This window comes from Salminus brasiliensis, chromosome 24 (assembly GCF_030463535.1).
Source record: "Salminus brasiliensis chromosome 24, fSalBra1.hap2, whole genome shotgun sequence".
Classification (NCBI taxonomy): domain Eukaryota; kingdom Metazoa; phylum Chordata; class Actinopteri; order Characiformes; family Bryconidae; genus Salminus; species Salminus brasiliensis.
In genome coordinates this window covers 28,791,690-28,814,466 of record NC_132901.1, presented here as the reverse complement: position 1 = coordinate 28,814,466, position 22,777 = coordinate 28,791,690, and the positions used below count along the sequence as shown (strand labels likewise).

General features: G+C 44.0%; 2 protein-coding genes across 2 annotated transcripts in view; both read left to right on the top strand.

Moving 5' to 3' along the window:
• Nucleotides 1–5,566: 5,566 nt before the first annotated feature.
• Nucleotides 5,567–7,985, top strand: nop10 (NOP10 ribonucleoprotein homolog (yeast)). Its single transcript, XM_072670231.1, has 2 exons — nucleotides 5,567–5,821; nucleotides 7,479–7,985. Exons 1-2 carry the CDS (start codon nucleotides 5,768–5,770, stop codon nucleotides 7,617–7,619), a joined length of 195 nt encoding a protein of 64 aa, XP_072526332.1. The 5' UTR covers nucleotides 5,567–5,767; the 3' UTR covers nucleotides 7,620–7,985.
• A 203-nt stretch (nucleotides 7,986–8,188) lies between these two features.
• LOC140547108 (solute carrier family 12 member 6-like) overlaps nucleotides 8,189–22,777 on the top strand; it is a 28,972-nt gene continuing 14,383 nt past the window's right edge. The window contains exons 1-9 of the mRNA XM_072670653.1: nucleotides 8,189–8,292; nucleotides 13,110–13,850; nucleotides 16,567–16,661; nucleotides 18,178–18,306; nucleotides 18,614–18,760; nucleotides 18,975–19,029; nucleotides 19,845–19,975; nucleotides 20,882–21,123; nucleotides 22,187–22,485. Of these exons, the coding sequence (XP_072526754.1) occupies nucleotides 13,634–13,850; nucleotides 16,567–16,661; nucleotides 18,178–18,306; nucleotides 18,614–18,760; nucleotides 18,975–19,029; nucleotides 19,845–19,975; nucleotides 20,882–21,123; nucleotides 22,187–22,485 (1,315 nt within the window). The 5' untranslated portion in view covers nucleotides 8,189–8,292; nucleotides 13,110–13,633. The remainder of the gene's footprint in view (nucleotides 8,293–13,109; nucleotides 13,851–16,566; nucleotides 16,662–18,177; nucleotides 18,307–18,613; nucleotides 18,761–18,974; nucleotides 19,030–19,844; nucleotides 19,976–20,881; nucleotides 21,124–22,186; nucleotides 22,486–22,777) is intronic.

The window sequence follows — 22,777 nt, the reverse complement described above, 5'->3', positions numbered from 1 at the left end:
CAGTACACACAGACTACACCAGCACATTTCTATACAGGGAGCTTTACAGTGTTCTTTACAGAACAGCTGTCTGCAGCTCTATACAGATGAAATGATGTGTTACACAGCAGTGTAGACGTGTGTGAGATGAGTGATGGTGCAGTAATGCAGGAACTGTAGGATAAGAGTGATTAGAGTTTATCAGTAGTATCTATGGCCTGTAGCTGATGATGGTGATCAGCTGTTGAGGATGCTGATGGTCTGAGGGTAAAAGCTGTTCCTGTGTCTGACAGTCTTAATACTCACATAAAGAAGCAAGCTAAGGCCTCCACATCTGGACTGCTGGTGTAGACCGACGCTGCAACCTTGCAGAACATCTGCCAGCGCCTGTAGTTTTTATACAGGTTCTGTGGGTGGTTGGTCCCATCCCATCTAGACTGTACCAGAGGGGACTCCTCGAGGCGTCCAAGCCATAATGGAGCATTCGGATTAAACTGACCGCTGACCCTCTTTTGAAAGTCTCGGGAAAGGAGAAGTGGCACCTTGTTGAATAAAGTCTGTGGGCAATCTGGACTCGGAGGAGCTGCCGATACCAGCCGAGGCACTGGAGGCCCAAATGTGATGCTTGACGGGATGATTGTCATATTAGAACCGTATGGGAGGAGGCAGTTACCAGGGGGTTGAACTCTTGGCTGGGAGATGTGAGGTGTTAACAGATGATCTGATCGCGTCCAGATCTTAGGAGGTGGTTGAAGGTGAGCAGGGTTGAAGAGCTGGATTGCTTGTGGGTGGTGTGAGGCTTTAGGGTGGGGTTCAGTGGAGACGTAGTTGGAGGTCGGAGGCATGTTTAGAGGCATGTTTAGAAGCAGCAGTGGTCTAGAAAGGTCTTGAAATGGCTCTTCTGGTGTTAGGCCAGTCATGGGTCTCGGATCAGCACCCAGGCTGAGTGGCTTCATTGAAGTGGATGGCTGCTGTAGTATGCTTGCTGATCCCAGATCAGTGTCATTGAGCAATCCAAACTGTGATTGAAAATGTGGGTCTACATACTGTGCTGGGCTCAGTAAGGCGTCCTCTATGACGTCTGAGCATGGAGGCTGAAAACAATGGTCCAGTTCTTCGGTACCAGGTCCTTGATTGATTTCCTGCATCCAATCAAGTGATTCTGACTCCAGCTGAGGCAGAAAGGGATCTTCATGCATGAGAGGAAGCTGTGTGAGGCCTGCAGGATCAGTTTCATGTACCTGCAGAGAACCTGGGTTCTCAAGGCGTGGTAATTTCACATCAGTGTTCTCTAACATTTCCCACAAAGGGGAACCAAAAGTGGGATCAAGGTCCGGTACAGACACAGTAGTGCCTTCTGGTGGTTCCATGGAAGGTTTTGGTAGGTCTTCAGGAAGGGCAGCACCGTCTGGGACCACACCGATGTCTCCATCTGTAAGAAAGTCCTCAGGAGCAGGACAGGGAGAAAAGGGTCCAGATCCCAGTTCAGCTTCAGTAGAAGCCTCAAAAAGTTCTAATGGCATTTGATCTTCTAAGGTCCATTCACCATCTACTGGCTCACATGTGTTCAGTGTTATGAGCTTGACGGAGGACAGGAACTGTGATTCCAGGTCTAGAGCAACAACAGACTCCTCTCCGATCATTTTCATGCAAGCATCAGTTCAGGCTCTTCCTTGCTTCTGTAAAGGAGAACAGGTGGTCCACCAATCAGCGTGGCCTACAGGCATGAGTGGGTTCTGAGAAAATCTGTAACCAAGAGCAGGTACACAAGATGCGTATTAGATAGATACACACTATATTGACAAAAGTATTGGGACACCTGTTCATTCATTGTTCTGAAATCAAGGGTATTAAAGAGCTGATTCTGCTTCTGTTGGAGTAACTGTCTCTACTGTCCAGAGAAGAAGACTTTCTACTAGATTCTGGAGGAGCAGCATTGCTGTGAGGATTTAATTGCATTCAATGACGAGCGTTAGTAAGGTTGTTAGATGATGATGATGATCATCATCACCCCACCTCATTGTCCCCAACACCTCAACTCCTCCCATCCAAAAGTACTGGATGGAGCTCCTCCACCATCATTCCAGAGAACACAACTCCTCAATGCTGGGGGGCTTTATACCCCTCTAGCCCACGCCTGGCATTAGGCAGCATGGTGCCAATAGGGTCATGATGTTGATCTGCTCCAGAGAGTCCTATTCTATTGGCAGAATTTATTATGAACTAAATTGCACACAGCATTGTCAGAGTAACACTACCAGGAACCACACAATCATTCTTAGTCCAGTTTCCCCACAACCTTAAAAACAAACAATTAATCAATCAATAAATATTAAGTTATTTCATATATATATATATATATATATATATATAAATCAATGTCTAATCTATACTGTTTACAAGCTCCAACCAGGGTTATTAGAATTAGCTTCTAAACATGCAAGATGTTAAAGACATAAAAATAAAGTCATTTAAAAATAAATAATTTTACTTAAGATATTAAATGTACACTCTACACTCTTTTCACTCAGCTATTCACATGGACAGATATTTTAAACGGGGGGGGGGGGTTTGCATGCTAGTAATTAGTAATTAGCATATTTTAATAAATCCCATTATTAAAAGGTAATGATAAGATAACTGATGTTTAATCAATATTTTGGTGGAGTTTGATTGATCATGCACGATTTTGAAACATGGAGTGAGCTGGGTGTGTGGTGTTAGAGTTCAGTATTAGACTAAACGCCCTGCATGCAGCTCCACAGGAGGAGATGACCCGGACATCATTACTACTTATTAACACCATCACTGCTCTCCTCCACTCACCTCCACTCACCTCCACTCTCCACCACTCTCCACCACTCTCCACCACTCTCCACCACTCACCTCCACTCACCTCCACTCACCTCCACTCACCTCCACTCTCCACCACTTCACCACTCACCTCCACTCACCTCCACTCCTCCACTCTCCTCCACTCACCTCCACTCACCTCCACTCTCCACCACTCTCCTCCACTCTCCACCACTCACCTCCACTCACCTCCACTCACCTCCACTCTCCACCACTCTCCACCACTCACCTCCACTCTCCACCACTCTCCACCACTCTCCACCACTCACCTCCACTCCTCCACTCACCTCCACTCTCCTCCACTCTCCACCACTCACCTCCACTCCTCCACTCACCTCCACTCACCTCCACTCTCCACCACTCTCCACCACTCACCTCCACTCTCCACCACTCTCCACCACTCTCCTCCACTCTCCACCACTCTCCTCCACTCTCCACCACTCACCTCCACTCCTCCACTCTCCACCACTCACCTCCACTCTCCTCCACTCTCCACCACTCACCTCCACTCTCCACCACTCTCCACCACTCTCCACCACTCACCTCCACTCTCCACCACTCACCTCCACTCTCCTCCACTCTCCTCCACTCACCTCCACTCTCCTCCACTCACCTCTGACAGCAGCAGCGGGTAGGAATGGGGGGGCAGTCAGGTCAGTAACGCTGTCCGTCTGCTCTGGACATCACCCTCACTTTCAAATATAAACAGCTGTCAGCACTCCAACACAGGACTTCCCTCTGTAGTACAGACTAATCCAGCCTACTGAAACCACAAACAAACAAACAAACAAACACGTAATAATAATAATAATAATAATTTATAATAATTATAATAACGATACTAATTATCATACTACTAAAATAATAACTAATAATAATAATAATAATACTGCTAATTATAATGACGCTCCTGCTGATGTTAATAATAACAATACTACTTCTACCAATACTAATAACGATGCTGCTATTACTGATACTACTAATAATGCTAATATTGCTACGGTACTACTATTACTACTACTACTACTACTACTACTACTAATAATAATAATAATAATAATAATAATGCTAATATTGCTACGGTACTACTACTACTACTAATAATAATAATGCTAATATTGCTACGGTACTACTACTACTACTACTACTACTACTACTAATAATAATAATAATAATAATAATAATAATGCTAATATTGCTACGGTACTACTACTACTACTACTACTACTAATAATAATAATAATAATAATAATACTAATAATAATAATAATAATACTAATAATAATAATGCTAATATTGCTACGGTACTACTACTACTACTACTACTACTACTACTAATAATAATAATAATAATACTACTAATAATAATACTACTACTACTAATAATAATAATAATAATAATAATAATAATGCTAATATTGCTACGGTACTACTACTACTACTACTACTACTACTAATAATAATAATAATAATAATAATAATGCTAATATTGCTACGGTACTACTACTACAGCTGAGAAGATCATCGGAGTCTCTCTCCCCTCCGTCATGGACATTTACACCACCCGCTGCATCCGCAAAGCAACCAGCATTGTGGATGACTCCACCCACCCTTCACACAGTCTGTTCTCCCTCCTGCCATCAGGAAGAAGGTACCGCAGCATCCGGTCCAACACGACCAGACTCTGCAACAGCTTCTTCCCCCAAGCCATCAGACTCCTCAACACAACTCAACTTCTGAACTGATGTCTTACACTCTCCCTCTCTCTCTCTCTCTCTCTCTCTCTCTCTCCCTCTCTCTCTCTCTCTCTCTCTCTCTCTCTCCTCTCTCTCTCTCTCTCTCTCTCTCTCTCTCTCTGTCTCCATCTCTCTCTCTCTCTCTCTCTCTCTCTCTCTCTGTCTCTCTCTCTCCAACCATTTACCCCAGATAACATGGGAAGCATTTTTTGCACAAGCATTTGCACTGATAACTTTACTACCTCACTGGACTCTATTTATTGCACATTGCACAACTTGCACACTACCGTCATTATTTATTATCCTCTGTCTGTACTGTGTTGTGTTGTCTGTCCGCACTTGTTTGTTTGTGTTGCACTTGTGTTCTGTATGCACTGTCTATGTCGCACCATGGTCCTGGAGGAACGTTGTTTGGTTTCACTGTGTACTCTGTATGTAGTTGAAATGACAATAAACCCACTTGACTTGACTTGACTTGACTTACTACTACTACTAATAATAATGCTAATATTGCTACGGTACTACTACTACTACTACTACTACTAATAATAATAATAATAATAATGCTAATATTGCTACGGTACTACTACTACTACTACTACTACTAATAATAATAATAATAATAATACTAATAATAATAATAATACTAATACTAATAATAATAATAATACTAATACTAATAATAATAATGCTAATATTGCTACGGTACTACTACTACTACTACTAATACTAATAATAATAATACTAATAATAATAATAATAATAATACTAATAATAATAATGCTAATATTGCTACGGTACTACTACTACTACTACTACTAATAATAATAATAATAACACTGCTGCTAATACTAGCAGTAAAGAAATAAACGCTAAACCAGCTCCTTCATCAAATTAGTGTTTATTGGTGTTGCGTTACACCGGCAGGGGGCAGCGCGGATGAGTTCATCAACAACTCCATTTCCCGTCATCCTCCGCGCCTCTTCCTCTTACAGCGGATATCCTGTGAGCGGGGAGAAGAACCGCGTGGTGTTCGCAGAGCCTCTCCTCTCCTCTCCTCTCCTCTCCTCTCCTCTCCTCTCCTCTCCTCTCCAGGTCTGCGGCTGTTTCTCGGCTTTAGAGGCGCTGGATCCTCGGATCAGAGACTCGCATCAGTCAGAGCAGCGGGATATTCCAGCAGCAGCAGCAGCAGCGCCACCATGTTCCTGCAGTTCTACCTGAGTGAGAGCGGAGAGCGGGTTTACACCCTGAAGGTCCGAGTCCTGCTTACCCAGCACTGCGGTGTTACCGTGTCCCATTCGTTCAGGCCGTTAATGGCTTAATTTAACTCGTATCTGCTTTAGACTGAAGCGGCTTGTGTTAGCAAACAACAGGCTAACCTGCTGGAGGAGGGTCGCAGTTAGCCACGTGACGAGCCACGTGTTTACATGATTGTTTACATGATTGTTTACAGGGTTTTTATCAGGGTTTGATAGTTTACTGCATTAATTATGTCTCTGAGCCACGATTACTGTGACTAGATTTTAACAGCAGTAAGAAATTTAGAAGGGTCGGAGATAATCGCCCTGGAGGGACTGGTGGAGGAGGGACTGGTGGAGGAGGGAGTGGTGGAGGAGGAGGGAGTGGTGGAGGAGGGGGGACTGGTGGAGGAGGGAGTGGAGGAGGAGGAGGAGGGAGTGGTGGTGGTGGAGGGAGTGGAGGAGGTGGAGGGTCTGGTGGAGGTGGAGGGAGTGGAGGAGGAGGAGGGTCTGGTGGAGGTGGAGGGAGTGGTGGTGGAGGGGGGAGTGGTGGAGGTGGAGGTGGAGGGGGGAGTGGTGGTGGTGGAGGAGGGACTGGTGGAGGGGGGAGTGGTGGTGGTGGAGGAGGGAGTGGTGGAGGGGGGAGTGGAGGTGGGACTGGTGGTGGAGGAGGAGGGAGTGGTGGAGGAGGGGGGACTGGTGGAGGAGGGAGAGGAGGAGGAGGAGGGAGTGGTGGTGGTGGAGGGAGTGGAGGAGGTGGAGGGTCTGGTGGAGGTGGAGGGAGTGGAGGAGGTGGAGGGTCTGGTGGAGGTGGAGGGAGTGGAGGAGGAGGAGGGTCTGGTGGAGGTGGAGGGAGTGGTGGTGGAGGGACTGGTGGAGGGGGGGAGTGGTGGAGGTGGAGGGGGGGGTGGTGGTGGTGGAGGAGGGAGTGGTGGAGGGGGGAGTGGTGGTGGTGGAGGAGGGTCTGGTGGAGGAGGGAGTGGAGGTGGAGGAGTGGTGGAGGGGGGAGTGGTGGTGGTGGAGGAGGGAGTGGTGGAGGGGGGAGTGGAGGAGGGACTGGTGGTGGAGGAGGGGGGACTGGTGGAGGAGGGAGTGGAGGAGGAGGAGGAGGAGGGAGTGGTGGTGGTGGAGGGAGTGGAGGAGGTGGAGGGTCTGGTGGAGGTGGAGGGAGTGGAGGAGGAGGAGGGTCTGGTGGAGGTGGAGGGAGTGGTGGTGGAGGGACTGGTGGAGGGGGGAGTGGTGGAGGTGGAGGGGGGAGTGGAGGTGGAGGGGGGAGTGGTGGTGGTGGAGGGGGGAGTGGTGGTGGTGGAGGAGGGAGTGGTGGAGGGGGGAGTGGTGGTGGTGGAGGAGGGTCTGGTGGAGGAGGGAGTGGAGGTGGAGGAGGGAGTGGAGGAGGGACTGGTGGTGGAGGAGGAGGGACTGGTGGAGGGGGGTAGAGTAGTGAGGACAACAACAAAACAGCAGATAAATATAAAAGAATAAGTTTAATCAGGAATATAAAGAGTGATGAGTTATAATCAACAGTTTATTTTTCTTTATTCATCTTTTCCTGCTGTTCTGTAATTTGTCATATTTGAGTATACTGTAATTATTATTACTGAGCTGAGTAAACATAAATAAAGCTCATGTGTTGCAGTTATTTATTAATTGTTTTGTTTATTAATGATTTCAGAAAGTGGATCCAGAGGGTCGACCCACCAGCTCTGCACATCCAGCTCGGTTCTCCCCTGATGACAAGTTTTCCCGACACAGAGTGACCATAAAGAAGCGCTTCGGCCTTCTGCTGACCCAACAGCCACGACCTGTGCTGTAGAGCACTGAATAATGGACACCTCATCGTTAAAGTGTGTGTGTGTGTGTGTGTGTGTGTGTGTGTGTGTGTGTGTGTGTGTGTGTGTGTGTGGTCCCCTCGCCCTGGATGTATTTGTTTTGCTCTCTCTGTCTCAAGGTAGAAAAATGTGATTTAGGAATAAACTGAGGAAATTGAATAAGGTTGAGGTAATAATTATTTTTAATTAATTAATTAATTTGAATTAACTGTTAATATTTTTCTACCTTCATACTTCAGTATTTCTGTAAACTTGTGATGAACTAAATTGTGCACATTTTTAAAGTCATCCTCAACTATGATTACTTTGGCAAACCTGCCTCACATTTACAATAAAACTAGTTTGCTGACCTTCTCGTTGTCCAGCTTGTTTCTCATCAAATGGATCATAGTCCTATAGTGGGTATCTGTATCTGTAGTTCAGCTGTGCTTCAAAAGACTACATTACCCATGCCGCACTGCGGTACTACCTACAGTAGTACGGGAAGCGAAAGTGCTCACGCAGGGCTGGAGGATGCGCTGTTAGACCGCGCGGAGGAGGTGGAGGAGGTGGAGGAGGTGGAGGACGGGTGGGAACTCGGGCATGAATGGATTTAGTTTAATTCAGTTCATCCAGATCAGGCACGGCTTCCCTGGACCCGAGGCAAGGTGACGCAAGGTAAAGGTGCTGGTGGGGAAGAATTAGGGTTTGTTTATGGGCCGGAAAGCGAGAGTGCGGAGGGAGCGGTCAGTTCCAGTGCGCTCGCGGTGTGAGCAGTAATTACACAGTGCTGTACCGAGGCGATGCTTTAATTAATTACTGTTAGAGAGAGGGAGAGAGAGGGGCTGTGTGTCTATCTGGCCGGCCGCTCAGGCTCGGGTCTGCGGGGCGTCCGCAGCGCTGGCGCAGTGATCTAGCGCGAGCCGGCTCTGCCCCTTAAACTGCCTAAAACCGGGTCGGATTCCGCCCTCTTATCCGCGACCGCGAGCCCAGAAAACCTCACATTCACTTAACAATGCTCTGTTATGAAAACGGACCCGAGCTCGAGCGACCGGCCCGATCCAGAAATCCTAATTGGCTTAATATGGATGCTAGCGCGGTTAGCCTCGCGATGCTAGCGGCAGCAGCTGGCCGCATCAAGCCGCCTCGCTGACCCGGTCCTCCCGCACTGCTCCGCCTCTCCCCCGGCCGCTGGAGGAGCCCCGCGGGTGCCTGTGATGAGGAGCTGCACTGAGAGCTCTGCGGGGTCAGACAAGGCCCTTATCTGTTATCCTGTAACACCTAAATCTAAATTAACACACTATTATAATTTTATCAAATATTATCATCTTTTATTATTATATATTCAGCGATTTATAGATTTAATTTGTATAATTTGTAATATAGTCAAGTCAAGTCAAGTGGGTTTATTGTCATTTCAACTACATACAGAGTACACAGTGAAACCAAACAACGCTCCTCCCGGACCATGGAGCAACATAGACAGTGCATACAGAACACAACACAGTACAGACAGAGGATAATAAATAATGACTGTAGTGTGCAAATTGTGCAATGTGCAATAAATAGAGTCCAGTGAGGTAGTAAAGTTATTAGTGCAAATGCTTGTGCAAAAAATGCTTCCCATGTTATCTGGGGTAAATGGTTGGAGAGAGAGAGAGAGAGAGAGAGAGAGAGAGAGAGAGAAGTCTGATGGCTTGGGGGAAGAAGCTGTTGCAGAGTCTGGTCGTGTTGGACCGGATGCTGCGGTACCTTCTTCCTGATGGCAGGAGGGAGAACAGTCTGTGTGAAGGGTGGGTGGAGTCATCCACAATGCTGGTTGCTTTGCGGATGCAGCGGGTGGTGTAAATGTCCATGACGGAGGGGAGAGAGACTCCGATGATCCTCTCAGCTGTCCTCACAATGCGTTGGAGGGTCTTGTGGTCAGAGGCTGTGCAGGTCCCAAACCAGGCAGTGATGCAGCTGCTCAGGATGCTCTCTATGGTTCCCCTATAGAAGAGCGTGAGGATGGGTGGAGGGAGACGGGCCTTTCTCAGCTTCCGGAGGAAGTAGAGACGCTGTTGGGCTTTCTTGGCTGTAGAGCTGGTGTTCAGGGACCAGGTGAGGTTCTCCGCTAGGTGGACACCAAGGAACTTGGTGCTCTTAACGATGTCCACAGAGGAGCCGTTGATGTTAAGCGGAGAGTGATCCGGTCTTGATTTCCTGAAGTCAACAACCATCTCCTTGGTCTTCTCTACATTCCAGTGAAGGTTGTTGACTGTACACCAGTCTGTCAGCTGCTGCACCTCCTCTCTGTATGCTGACTCGTCGCCTTTGCTGATGAGACCCAGCACAGTTGTATCATTGGCGAACTTTATGATGCTGTTAGAGCTGTGTTTCACAGCACAGTCATGAGTCAGCAGGGTGAACAACAGAGGACTCAGTACACTGCCCTGAGGTGCCCCAGTGTTCATGGTGATGGTGCTGGAGCTGCTGTCCCCGAACCGGACTAACTGGGGCCTTCCTGTCAGGAAGTCCAGGATCCAGTTGCAGAGGGGGGTGTTGAGGCCCAGCAGGCTTAACTTCCTGGTGAGGTTCTGTGGGATGATGGTGTTGAATGCTGAACTGAAGTCTATGAACAGCATTCTGACGTAGGTGTCCTTCTTCTCCAGGTGGGTAAGGGAGAGATGAAGGGTGGTGGTGATGGCATCGTCCGTGGAGCGGTTGGGACGATATGCAAATTGCAAAATATATGGACACAAGCAGCTATCTTGCCTTCTGTTCTGCATGTAAATACGACTTTTAATTTAGTTAATTAACAATTTATTTACAACACAAGTGTAATAAGATAATATAAGATAATATAATATAAGATAATATAGTCCTTTATTAGTCCTGCAGTGGGGAAATTCTCAGTGTCAGCAGAAAGGGAGAGCAAGACACTCAGATACAGAAATGTAGATCAATAATTTACACTATAAACACAATATAAATAAGAATTTAAAAAGCAATAACTATATTATTTACAGGTTATTGCACATATGAGGGGGAGGGGGTATTGCACATAGTATTTTATACACACACATAGTATTAATGATGTTTATGATTGATCAGCACTTGTAATATTATAATAAAATAATCCCGAGCTTCAGTAACTCCGTGTATATTTGTATTATTTGATCACTTTTCTTCAGATAGGACATAGCTGAGCACTTCTAGCTGTTATGGGTGAAGATTGTGTCCATGTTTACAAGTTTAAGGGTATTTTTTTGAAAAAACACTGTTGGTTAATGTTTATGATTTTTAATTTTGTTTAGAATTAAAAAAAATATATACTTTAGTTAAAAAATAAAATAACAATTGTTAAAGATTTTACCTACGAAATGCTGTTAAACGAAAGCTAGTGAACGCAGTTCACATCATTTCTATTTTATATGTATGTTTATTTATTTTCTTTATTCATTACTTTATTTAACTTTACTTTGTGTTTATATATGTAGTTTGTAAAGTCGTAAGTGCTTTGTATATAATAGCTAGCTCGATTTTATGTGTCGCAATTAATACAAAATAATACAAATATTTTAACAACAGTCACTAACAAGCTGCTGCAGTTAATTAAATAAGGGCTTTATTATCAAGATTATCAAGTATCATCACTGATACGATACTGTATTTTAGAGTCAGTATCATCTCTGATACGATACTGTATTTAAGAGTCAGTATCAGCACTGATACGATACTGTATTTAAGAGTCAGGATCAGCTCTGATACGATACTGTATTTTAGAGTCAGTATCATCTCTGATACGATACTGTATTTAAGAGTCAGTATCAGCACTGATACGATACTGTATTTTAGAGTCAGTATCATCACTGATACGATACTGTATTTTAGAGTCAGTATCATCTCTGATACGATACTGTATTTAAGAGTCAGTATCATCACTGATACGATACTGTATTTTAGAGTCAGTATCAGCACTGATACGATACTGTATTTTAGAGTCAGTATCATCTCTGATACGATACTGTATTTAAGAGTCAGTATCAGCTCTGATACGATACTGTATTTGAGTCAGTATCAGCTCTGATACGATACTGTATTTTAGAGTCAGTATCAGCACTGATACGATACTGTATTTAAGAGTCAGTATCAGCTCTGATACGATACTGTATTTAAGAGTCAGTATCATCTCTGATACGATACTGTATTTTAGAGTCAGTATCAGCTCTGATACGATACTGTATTTAAGAGTCAGTATCAGCACTGATACGATACTGTAGTTTAGAGTCAGTATCAGCACTGATACGATACTGTATTTAAGAGTCAGTATCAGCACTGATACGATACTGTATTTAAGAGTCAGTATCAGCACTGATACGATACTGTATTTAAGAGTCAGGATCAGCTCTGATACGATACTGTATTTTAGAGTCAGGATCAGCTCTGATACGATACTGTATTTAAGAGTCAGGATCAGCACTGATACGATACTGTATTTAAGAGTCAGTATCAGCACTGATACGATACTGTATTTAAGAGTCAGGATCATCTCTGATACGATACTGTATTTTAGAGTCAGGATCAGCTCTGATACGATACTGTATTTAAGAGTCAGGATCATCTCTGATACGATACTGTATTTTAGAGTCAGTATCATCTCTGATACGATACTGTATTTAAGAGTCAGTATCAGCTCTGATACGATACTGTATTTTAGAGTCAGGATCAGCTCTGATACGATACTGTATTTAAGAGTCAGGATCAGCACTGATACGATACTGTATTTAAGAGTCAGTATCAGCTCTGATACGATACTGTATTTTAGAGTCAGGATCAGCTCTGATACGATACTGTATTTAAGAGTCAGGATCAGCACTGATACGATACTGTATTTAAGAGTCAGTATCAGCACTGATACGATACTGTATTTAAGAGTCAGGATCATCTCTGATACGATACTGTATTTTAGAGTCAGGATCAGCTCTGATACGATACTGTATTTAAGAGTCAGGATCATCTCTGATACGATACTGTATTTTAGAGTCAGTATCATCTCTGATACGATACTGTATTTTAGAGTCAGTATCAGCACTGATACGATACTGTATTTAAGAGTCAGTGTCAGCTCTGATACGATACTGTATTTTAGAGTCAGTATCAGCTCTGATACGATACTGTATTTAAGAGTCAGGATCATCTCTGATACGATACTGTATTTTAGAGTCAGGATCAGCTCTGATACGATACTGTATTTTAGAGTCAGGATCAGCTCTGATACGATACTGTATTTTAGAGTCAGGATCAGCACTGATACGATACTGTATTTAAGAGTCAGTATCTGCGCTGATACGATACTGTATTTAAGAGTCAGTATCTGCGCTGATACGATACTGTGTTTTAGAGTCAGTATCTGCGCTGATACTGATACATTGTCTGAGCTAATTTATTAAATATGATTATCGGTAAATTGGTAAATCCGTTCTCTTGACTGTCTCTTTCTTTTTCTCCCACAGACGCAGTTTTGTCTCGTCAGCCTGCTCCTCATTACTCCTCAGCACCTTAAATGTCCGGGACACGTTGAGCCCATGTCTAGTCCACTTGGCCTGCAGAGAGGTGAAGGGCCAAGGGCATCGCCAGCATATCTTTAACGGGTTAGCACCAGAGTAGAAGACCTGGTCTCTGAGCATCAGTGAAAGCCATTTTCTCACATATCCTCTGTTTTCTCATTAGAAGACCTCCTTGCGAATGTATAGAGCACTTTACTGAGAGCGCTTCTACCTCAGATTGGACACCAATCACCTAAACTGCTGAGCCCTTATCTCCAGCAGGTCATACCTCTTATAAAGCTATAAGACCCATAAACTGTCCCACACTGCCGTTGTCCAGCCCTCAGTAAGGACCACATCCAGAAGCCTCTCTCAGCCCCGTTCAATGGAGACGCTCCGGCCCGGACCCGTTCCTGCCCACACCGCTAGCTGAGAGTGGACGGGTCATCCCAGTGGTCACCCTGGCGGAATCCCAGCAGGCCCGGGAAGCCATGGCATCCTCGGTGCGCTTCACGGTCACGCCCACCAAAGCCGAGGACATCCCAGGCCTCTCTGACACGTCGCCCGACCTCAGCTTGCGCTCCTGCGCCCGGGTGCGCTTTGGTTCGCGCGAGAGCGTCAACCGCAGCGAGCCACCCAGCGAGGTGTCCGGAGTGGCCAGCGTCACGGCCGGGGCGGAGACACCGGACCGCAGCTACACTGAGCACGGTGAGCCGGCAGAACCCGACTTGTTGGTGTGTTTGGGTAGTTAGGGCTCACGGTCTGATGTGCTGAGTATGAGAAGAAGTACTGCCAATAGAATAGGACTCTCTGGAGCAGATCAACATCATGACCCTATTGGCTCCATGCTGCCTAATAATGCCAGGCGTGGGCTAGAGGGGTATAAAGCCCCCCAGCATTGAGGAGCTGTGGAGCAGTGGAGGAACTGTGTTCTCTGGAATGATGCTGGTGGAGCTCCATCCAGTACTTTTCCAGATTATCCATACAACATTCTGATCTTACTAAATCTCTTGTCATTGAATGCAATCAACCAAATCCTCACAGCAATGCTCCATCCTCAAAATCTAGTAGAAAGCCTTCTTTTCTGGACAGTAGAGACAGTTACTCCAACAGAAGCAAGCACCCTTGATTTCAGAAGAAACGGTGAATGAGCAGGTGTCCCAATACTTTTGTCATTATAGTGTATTTAGACTAGATTTAAGAGGATTTTACAGAGTGTATGAATGAAGCACAGTGTGAGACAGGAGGTGGTGGGAGAGCTGGAGGAGGATGGATTGCATGCCACTTCCAGAGCTGCTCCAGAGCTGCACTGCCTTTTTGTTGCACTGGTTATTTTTAGTCTGCTGTGCTGAATATAAAACCTTTCAGTGGGTTTATTTAGCTGAGGTAGTCAGTGTGGCCTGACACACACACACACACACACACACACATATATGTATAAATAGACACACATTACGGCTGTTCATCACAGTATATGACTGAGACTGTCTGTAGGTTTGCAGTTTATGTGTGTGTGTTAAGAGTATATAGGATATTCAGTCTATATTCTATATAAATAATAATTTGATCATGTAATAATATAATAATAAGCAAGGCTTTGAGGACTGGAGGCTTTGCTTAGCCTCGCAGCAGTACTGCAGTCAGTCAGCAGGAAACAGCTGCAGAGTGTAAACAGGGTTTACGGGGTAAAACTGCATCATAGCTTCTAGGTTCAGACGGGCTGATTCACCACAGATACACACAGACCTAACGACTGCAGCCCAGATCAGATTATCAGCTGTTATTATTATTATTATTATGATTATTATTATTTTAATAGAATACTGCACATGTTTACATGCCGATCTACCCCAGAAAGATCTGTGTTGTGCCTGGTCAGAAAGTCCAGGTGAGTGTGTGTGGGGAGGGAGAGAGGTGTTAGAATAGCTCTGATGATGTTCGGTGTGGCTGAACGCAGCTCTCCCCACTGTCTCTCAGAGCCTCTGGTTAACGCCCTCTCCTCTAATCAGAGCCCACAGCAGCGGTGGGTTTATTTAAAATCAGCCGGGCGGGAAAACACACCCATGGTCCTTGTGCAGTGGGTGTGTGTGTGCTTGTTAGCTAGTTGTAATCCCTGCTGGAGGGATGGACAAAAGTATTGGGACACCTGCTTATTCACTGTTTATTCTGAAATCAAGGGTACTAAAGAGCTGATCCTGCTTCTGTTGGAGTAACTGTCTCTACTGTGCAGAGAAGAAGACTTCCGGAGGAGGAGCATTGCTGTGAGGGTTTGATTGCATTCAGTATCAAGAGCATGGAGAGTGAGGTCAGGATGTTTGAGGTCATCATCCTCAACTCTCCAACTCCTCCCAAAAGTACTGGATGGAGCTCCTCCATCATCATTCCAGAGAACACAGTTCCTCCACTGCTCCACAGCTCCTCAATGCTGGGGGGCTTTATACCCCTCTAGTCCACGCCTGGCATTAGGCAGCATGGAGCCAATAGGGTCATGATGTTGTCCTATTCTATTGGCAGTACTTCTCTACAGGGACTAGACCAGCTGTGTGTGTTCAGTTCAGTAGTAGGGAATTAGCAGATGGGTTCACTAAAGGTGTACACCCCCCCCCCCCCCACCCCCCCCCACACACACACACACCCCCGGTGTGGACTTTAGCAAATTAACTGGGCGTGTAAACAGCCCTGATCACGTGAGGAAAGAGAAACCTGCAGGAAGATGTTACACCAAGTGTGTGTGTGTGTGTGTGTGTGTGTGTGTGTGTGTGTGTGTGTGTGTGTGTGTGTGCGCGCAAGGGGAAGTGAGAGTGGTACTGCTGACACTGCCGCTGAGGCTGATGAAACTGAAATGTGACGACGGAGCTGCAGTGGTAACAGTTGTGGTAGCAGTCTCTCTCTCTTGCACGCCCCGCACACAGTCACACACACACACACACACACACACACACACTGAAACACTCTTCAAAGCTGTCAGTGTAAACCACCTGAGAGATTTTCACTTGTTGATGATAACTGATTGTCTCTCTCTCCCTCTCTCTCTCTGTGTCTCTCTCTCTGTGTCTCTCTATGTCTCTCTCTCTGTGTCTCTCTATGTCTCTCTCTCTGTGTCTCTCTATGTCTCTCTCTCTCTCTGTGTCTCTCTATGTCTCTCTCTCTCTCTGTGTCTCTCTATGTCTCTCTCTCTCTCTGTGTCTCTCTATGTCTCTCTCTCTGTGTCTCTCTATGTCTCTCTCTCTCTCTGTGTCTCTCTATGTCTCTCTCTCTCTCTGTGTCTCTCTATGTCTCTCTCTCTGTGTCTCTATGTCTCTCTCTCTGTGTCTCTCTATGTCTCTCTCTCTCTCTCTCTGTTTCTCTCTATGTCTCTCTCTCTCTCTCTCTCTCTCTCACTCTCCCTGTTTCTCTCTCACTCCTCTCTCTCTCTCTCTCTCAGGTGATGGCAATGCTAAGATCTCCAGTGTGTATATCAATAACAGTCACGCTGTGGATGACGATGATTTCTATGACAGAAATCTGGCTCTGTTTGAGGTACGGGTGGGTAAGACATGGCAGAATGCTGATCTGTCACTGAGTGGGAGTCGGCCTCTGTGGTATTAGTTTCTTGTACAGGGATTAAGCTTAGTCCTGCTACTCAGCATGGGGAATGGAGAGTTCCATTAAACAGCAGTGTAGCCCATGAACTCATGCACTGCAAAATGATCTCTGAGTCAAATCATCTCATCTGATATTTCTCATTTTAAGGTTCCAGTCATTTTCTCACATCTTTAGATGCTTAGATCCACTAAAAGAGTTATCTGATATTATATATGATATATCTGATATATCTTATCCAGAGCAACTTACAGAAGTGCTTCACTACAAAAAGGTCTTATTCTATTGGCAGATTATTTTGCTTAAATTAAGAAATAACAGATAATTCAACTTGGTCAAGATATACCGCTGAGCCACGAAGGCCAATGTGCTGCCACTGTGGCCTGGGTGTCGTACTTGTATACTGAGCCAAGGCGATTCGCCAGGCGAGCGGTCAGAGTCAGAGAGAGCACAGCTGGCCGCGCTCTCTCTCCCGGTGGGTAGGTGGCGCTCTCTCCCCTCATCACTCTTGGTTCAAACTGTATATCAGAACAGTGCTGTGAGGAGCTTTTGATTGCATTCAGCCACAAAACAAATCGAGCTCACAGTTTCTCCCAATTGTCATTTATCCAATTAGACTCCCTAGCTGAGACTCCCCCTAACAAGCAATGTGATGAGTGATGGGGGAGAGGGAGGGCCATACATCCCACATTCAGAGAGAGCAAGGCAACATCGGCCCTCTGGGACTCCCAGACACAAATGTATATTTATATACATCGTTTTAACAGCATTTTACACTTTTTCTATTTGCTTTTATAAATAAAGAAAACACTGTATTATATATAATACTTTATCTCATATACCATAAAAATGCCATTATATGGTCATTATGATATTCCATGAAATTATTAAAATTTGCTAATTGTGTCTGTATCACACAGCCTTAAAATATTTTATTTAAGTTTAAATTTTTCATCTAAATGTAAAATAAAAAAAGCATGTGGATGTCATTTTAAAATATTTATTAGAACAATAAAAGAAACAAATAATGATAAACTAAATACCATAAATAAGTAAAATAATACATTTAAAAATGCATAATTACAGTATGGAATTATTTGGACATTGTAAAATGATGTGTGTGCAATTATCCACCTTTACTACAGCCCCGTTGCTTACTCATACCCTGCTGCATGAATACATGAGAACTCCACTGAGATGTGTAACAGAATTCATTAATGCTGGATCGTTATTGACCTCGTTAGGGTCAGTGATACAGGGCAGACGGTTGATGTGGTCAGTTCAGAGCACATTAAGTGAGAGCTGTCCTGAGAATGACCGAGCGGATCCACAGGAGACGCACTTAGCAAGACATTCTGTCCTCATCCCACTTAACACTGATTAATTACAGTGGAGACAGTCGAGTGACCTGCTACTGCTCTCTCTCTCTCCCTCTCTCTCTCTCTCTCTGTAGGAAGAGATGGACACTCGTCCAAAGGTTTCCTCTCTTCTCTCCCGTCTGGCCAACTACACCAACCTCACACAGGGGGCTCGAGAGCATGAGGAGGCGGAGAGCATCGGGGAGAAACGCAAAGCCAGCAAGGTGTGATCCTCTCACGTACCTCACATCACTGCCCGAAATACAGCACGCTGCAGAATTACACTAAAGGAACAGTGGATTAACCTGGATTCATATGAAAGACATAGACAACAATATATATATATGCTATATGTCTATAACACAAAATATGTTATAGACAACAATATATATATATATAAACATGATGTATCTTATGTATGATGCATTATTGTGGTAAATATTGTTACAGGGTTGATCACTTTTCATTTTTTGGACTGTTGCTCTACGTTTCCTGTGGATCTCTCACTCTCTGGTGTGTTTTGTCTGACAGGCTCCTCAGATGGGCACCTTTATGGGCGTGTATCTGCCATGCCTTCAGAACATCTTCGGCGTCATCCTCTTCCTCAGGCTCACCTGGGTTGTCGGCACTGCTGGAATTTTACAGGCACTGTGTATCGTCTTTATCTGCTGCTGCTGTGTGAGTTACACAAGCAGGCACACACACACACACACACACACACACACACACACACGCACACACACTGTGGTCATAATTATTTACTTGCCATAGTTGCACAGCTCTGGGTAACAGTCTCCCCCTGTGCTTCTGTGACCAAAGAAAAGAACAAAAGTTATTTATTAACTAAAGTAATCTCTATCTCTCTCGCCCTTTATCTCTCTCTCTCTCTCAGACCATGCTGACTGCTATCTCAATGAGTGCTATTGCCACTAATGGAGTGGTACCAGGTAACCCCCCCCCTCTCTCCTATGTACAGTTTTTCTGAATCCATCTTCCTAAAGGAGCGGTTCAGTCTAAAATCAGATGACCCTGATTGGTTCTTTACAACAGGAGATGCTAGGCTAACACTGCTAACAAACACTGGACTCAGACTGTCACCAGTTTACTCATCTCTGTAGACACGCCCCCAAACCCGTTCCTCTCTCAGAGCTCCTCCAGATCTTCATCAGCTGGTAGATGGAGGAGGTTTAGGAGACGGTGGGACTGACTTTAGTCTATAAACCCAAACAGAACCAGAACCACTGGTCTGAGAGAGGAGCAGCTCTATAGAGCGGGACGTGATGAGGAGGAGGATGTAGATCCGGTTCAGCCTGAAGGTCTATTCAGTGTGTATTCAGCTGTATTATTATGTTTGAGCTTTTCAGCAGATTTGAATAGTTTGAACTAAATAAATGAAGTTTTTGAGTCCGTGTTTCCAAAGACGAGTAAATCGGTGACAGTCTAAGTGCAGTGTTTGTTAGCAATGTTAGCCTAGCATCTCCTGTTATAAGCTAAAGAAGCTCACGTCAGATACCGAGCATGTCTTGGTTGATTGACTGAATCTGGGGTCAGAAGAAATCATAGGAATCAGATTTTTTTGCTGAACTGCTCCTTTAATTTGCTCTTATCCTAATTTCTAACATCTACTGTACATTAACATGCTTCTGTAGAGTTGGAGTCGACTGTCATAGATTCACTAATCTCTCTCTCTCTCTCTGTCTCTGTCTCTCTCTCTCTCTCTCTGTCTCTGTCTCTGTCTCTCTCTCTCTCTCTCTCTCTGTAGCTGGGGGCTCATATTTTATGATCTCTCGCTCATTGGGCCCAGAGTTCGGGGGTGCAGTGGGCCTGTGTTTTTATCTGGGCACCACCTTCGCTGGGTCCATGTACATCCTGGGAGCCATCGAGATCCTGCTGGTGCGGGAACCTTCCTTATACTCTTCATCATTAAACACCACCCTTCACCTCCTGTAGAATCATTCTAGCTGCTCGATGTAGTGGTGTAGCGTCTGTCATACACTGTATGTCCAAATATTTGTGGACACCCCTTCTAATGAATGCATTCAGATACCTGTCTAGTCCCTGTAAGGAAGTACTGCCAATAGAATAGGACTCTATGGAGCAGATAGAGACTTATATAAAACATACTATAATTCATGTATATTAATAAGTATAATAATTAAAAAAATAAGTATAGTGCATAATTGAGTATGATATGATGATAATGAATATCACTCAGTCAATATAGACTTTTATTTTACCCACAAAATGGATAATATAAATACATAAATTTTTAATATGAAATGCAGTTATAGTAATATAATAATACATTATTCTATAAATGTAGTGTAATAATGTATACATAAAAATACCTTAAAATAATGGATTTATAATGCAAGTATAATTTGTAAATATGGATATAACTATATATAATAATGTAGAATAATAATGAATATACAGTATAATATAAATAATAATGGTTCATAGTAATACTTAAATATGTAATATGAAATGTAATTATAATAAAATACAATAATAATATTAATAACTATGTAATAACATTAGGATCATTACACTGAGCAGTAGCTTTACTGCAGTGTTGAACCTGGACGCTCTTTCTTGTTTGTCCAACCTCACAACCGTTGCTCAGGAGGAACGTGTATGTGGGCGGAGCTTAGATAGGTCAGTTAGGCCCCATGTAAGAGTTCTTTATTTTCTTGGCTGATCAATAGCATCTGAGGTCAGCGATCAATCACACTGCTCTGTCTGTTCCCTGAACTGCTCTGTAAGCAGAATGTCTGTGTTGCTCCCTGTCCCGCTCAGATGTACATAGCTCCGAGAGCCGCCATCTTCGTCTCCCAGCACCCCGAGGGCGAGGCGGCGGCCATGTTGAACAACATGCGTGTCTACGGCTCCATTTTCCTGCTGCTCATGTCTCTTCTGGTCTTCGTTGGGGTGAAATACGTAAACAAGCTGGCCTCTGTGTTCCTGGCTTGCGTCATCGTCTCTATCCTCTCCATCTACACCGGCGCTCTGGTGTCCGCCTTCAGCCCGCCTTCTTTCTCGTGAGTGCTGATTTTCTAGTGAGCTTGACACTACTGTGCCAGTCGTGAGCAGAGTCTGGCTGTGGACTTCACCACATTTACAGAGCGTGAGCTGTTATGAGGATGTAGCAGTGTGTCTATACGATAGGGTCATAACAGTGCCATATAATATGTGTCACGATACAGGAGTTACGAGTGTTAAAAAAAAAAAAATAATAAAAATAAATAATAATAATAATAACGATAATAATTAAAATACATATATATATATAAATGTTTTAGACTTTTGAGAATCGATACAGTAATGCAAAACATTTGACGATACTCTGGTCTATCAGTATTTTCTTATACCTGTATTTTTTTGTGTGTGTTTTTTATGTTATACATATTTTTGTAGTTATTATTATTTAATTATTATTTATTATTTATTTGTGAATTAAAATAAAGTATATCTTATCAGTTATTAGAAAATGATCTAACTCTTTATCCAATCAGAACAGTGGGATCTGAAGACCGAGGACAGCCCTGCCCTCTAGTGGTTGGGGTTCAAACACAACTCTAAGGGAACCACTGTCTGACCCCGGTCTTTATATCGAAACTATTTATTAATAATCAATCCTGTGTTTCTGAGAATCTGTACAGTACCGCAGAATACAGTGTAACATCACCATACGCACATGGTGCAGTCTGCCCACGGCCTTAGTGGCTATGAATAAATGAAATACACATAAATAAATAAATAAATAAATAAATACACATACATACGAATAAGAAGATGGATAACTATATAAATTTGCAATATGCACACACATATCACTAATAATCTTCTTCCGATAACAAACCATGCATAAATAAATGTATTACATGGTGTTGGAACACACTGGAGGATAGTACTTGAGACTATCTTGTGTCTTAAGGGAACAGTAAATGTATAAATATGTAATAAATCAAATATCTATCTATCTATTTATTTATTTATTTATTTATAATATTTATAATATAATTTTATATGTATGATATTAATGAAGAATTAGTCAACATACAGCTGAATTTAATGACCGGTCCATCTCCTGCCTCTCCACAGGGTGTGTATGCTGGGGAACCGGAGCCTTTCTCAGCATGAACTCCGAGACCATCACTGTGCCAAGACGGTTCTGGTTCCACGGGAGACTCCGGCGCAGGAAATAACTCACGTTAACGTCAGCTCAGGCTTCAACAGCACAGTCTCTCCGGTTCCAGCAGCGATGGTGGAGAACACGACAGTGCTGTGGATGCGTTTCTGTAACTCTTCAGAACTGAACGCGGTGTGTGATGAATACTTCACCCACAACAACGTCACGCAGATCCAGGGGATACCAGGACTCGCCAGCGGAGTTATTACAGGTATGACCTGTAACAGTCCATGTAAAAAGATTGAAGGCATTTTGGAGCATTTCTATTGGTCCATTTATTCAAAATTCTGATACAGTGAAAATATACTATGTGTCCAAATGTTTGTGGACACCCCTTATAATGAATGCATTCAGCTACTTTAAGCTGCACCCATTGCTGACACAGATGTGCAAATGCACACACAGCTTGTCTAGTCCCTGTACAGAAGTACTGCCAATAGAATAGGACTCTCTGGAGCAGATCAACATTGATAAACCTATTGGCTCCATGCTGCCTAATAATG

Bases quoted from the DNA above. Each gene is read 5' to 3' on its own strand.
- nop10 (XM_072670231.1), top strand. From the start codon at position 5,768: ATGTTCCTGCAGTTCTACCTGAGTGAGAGCGGAGAGCGGGTTTACACC. The intron at 5,822-7,478 runs GTCCGAGTCCTG...TAATGATTTCAG, and splicing joins AGCGGGTTTACACCCTGAAG to AAAGTGGATCCAGAGGGTCG.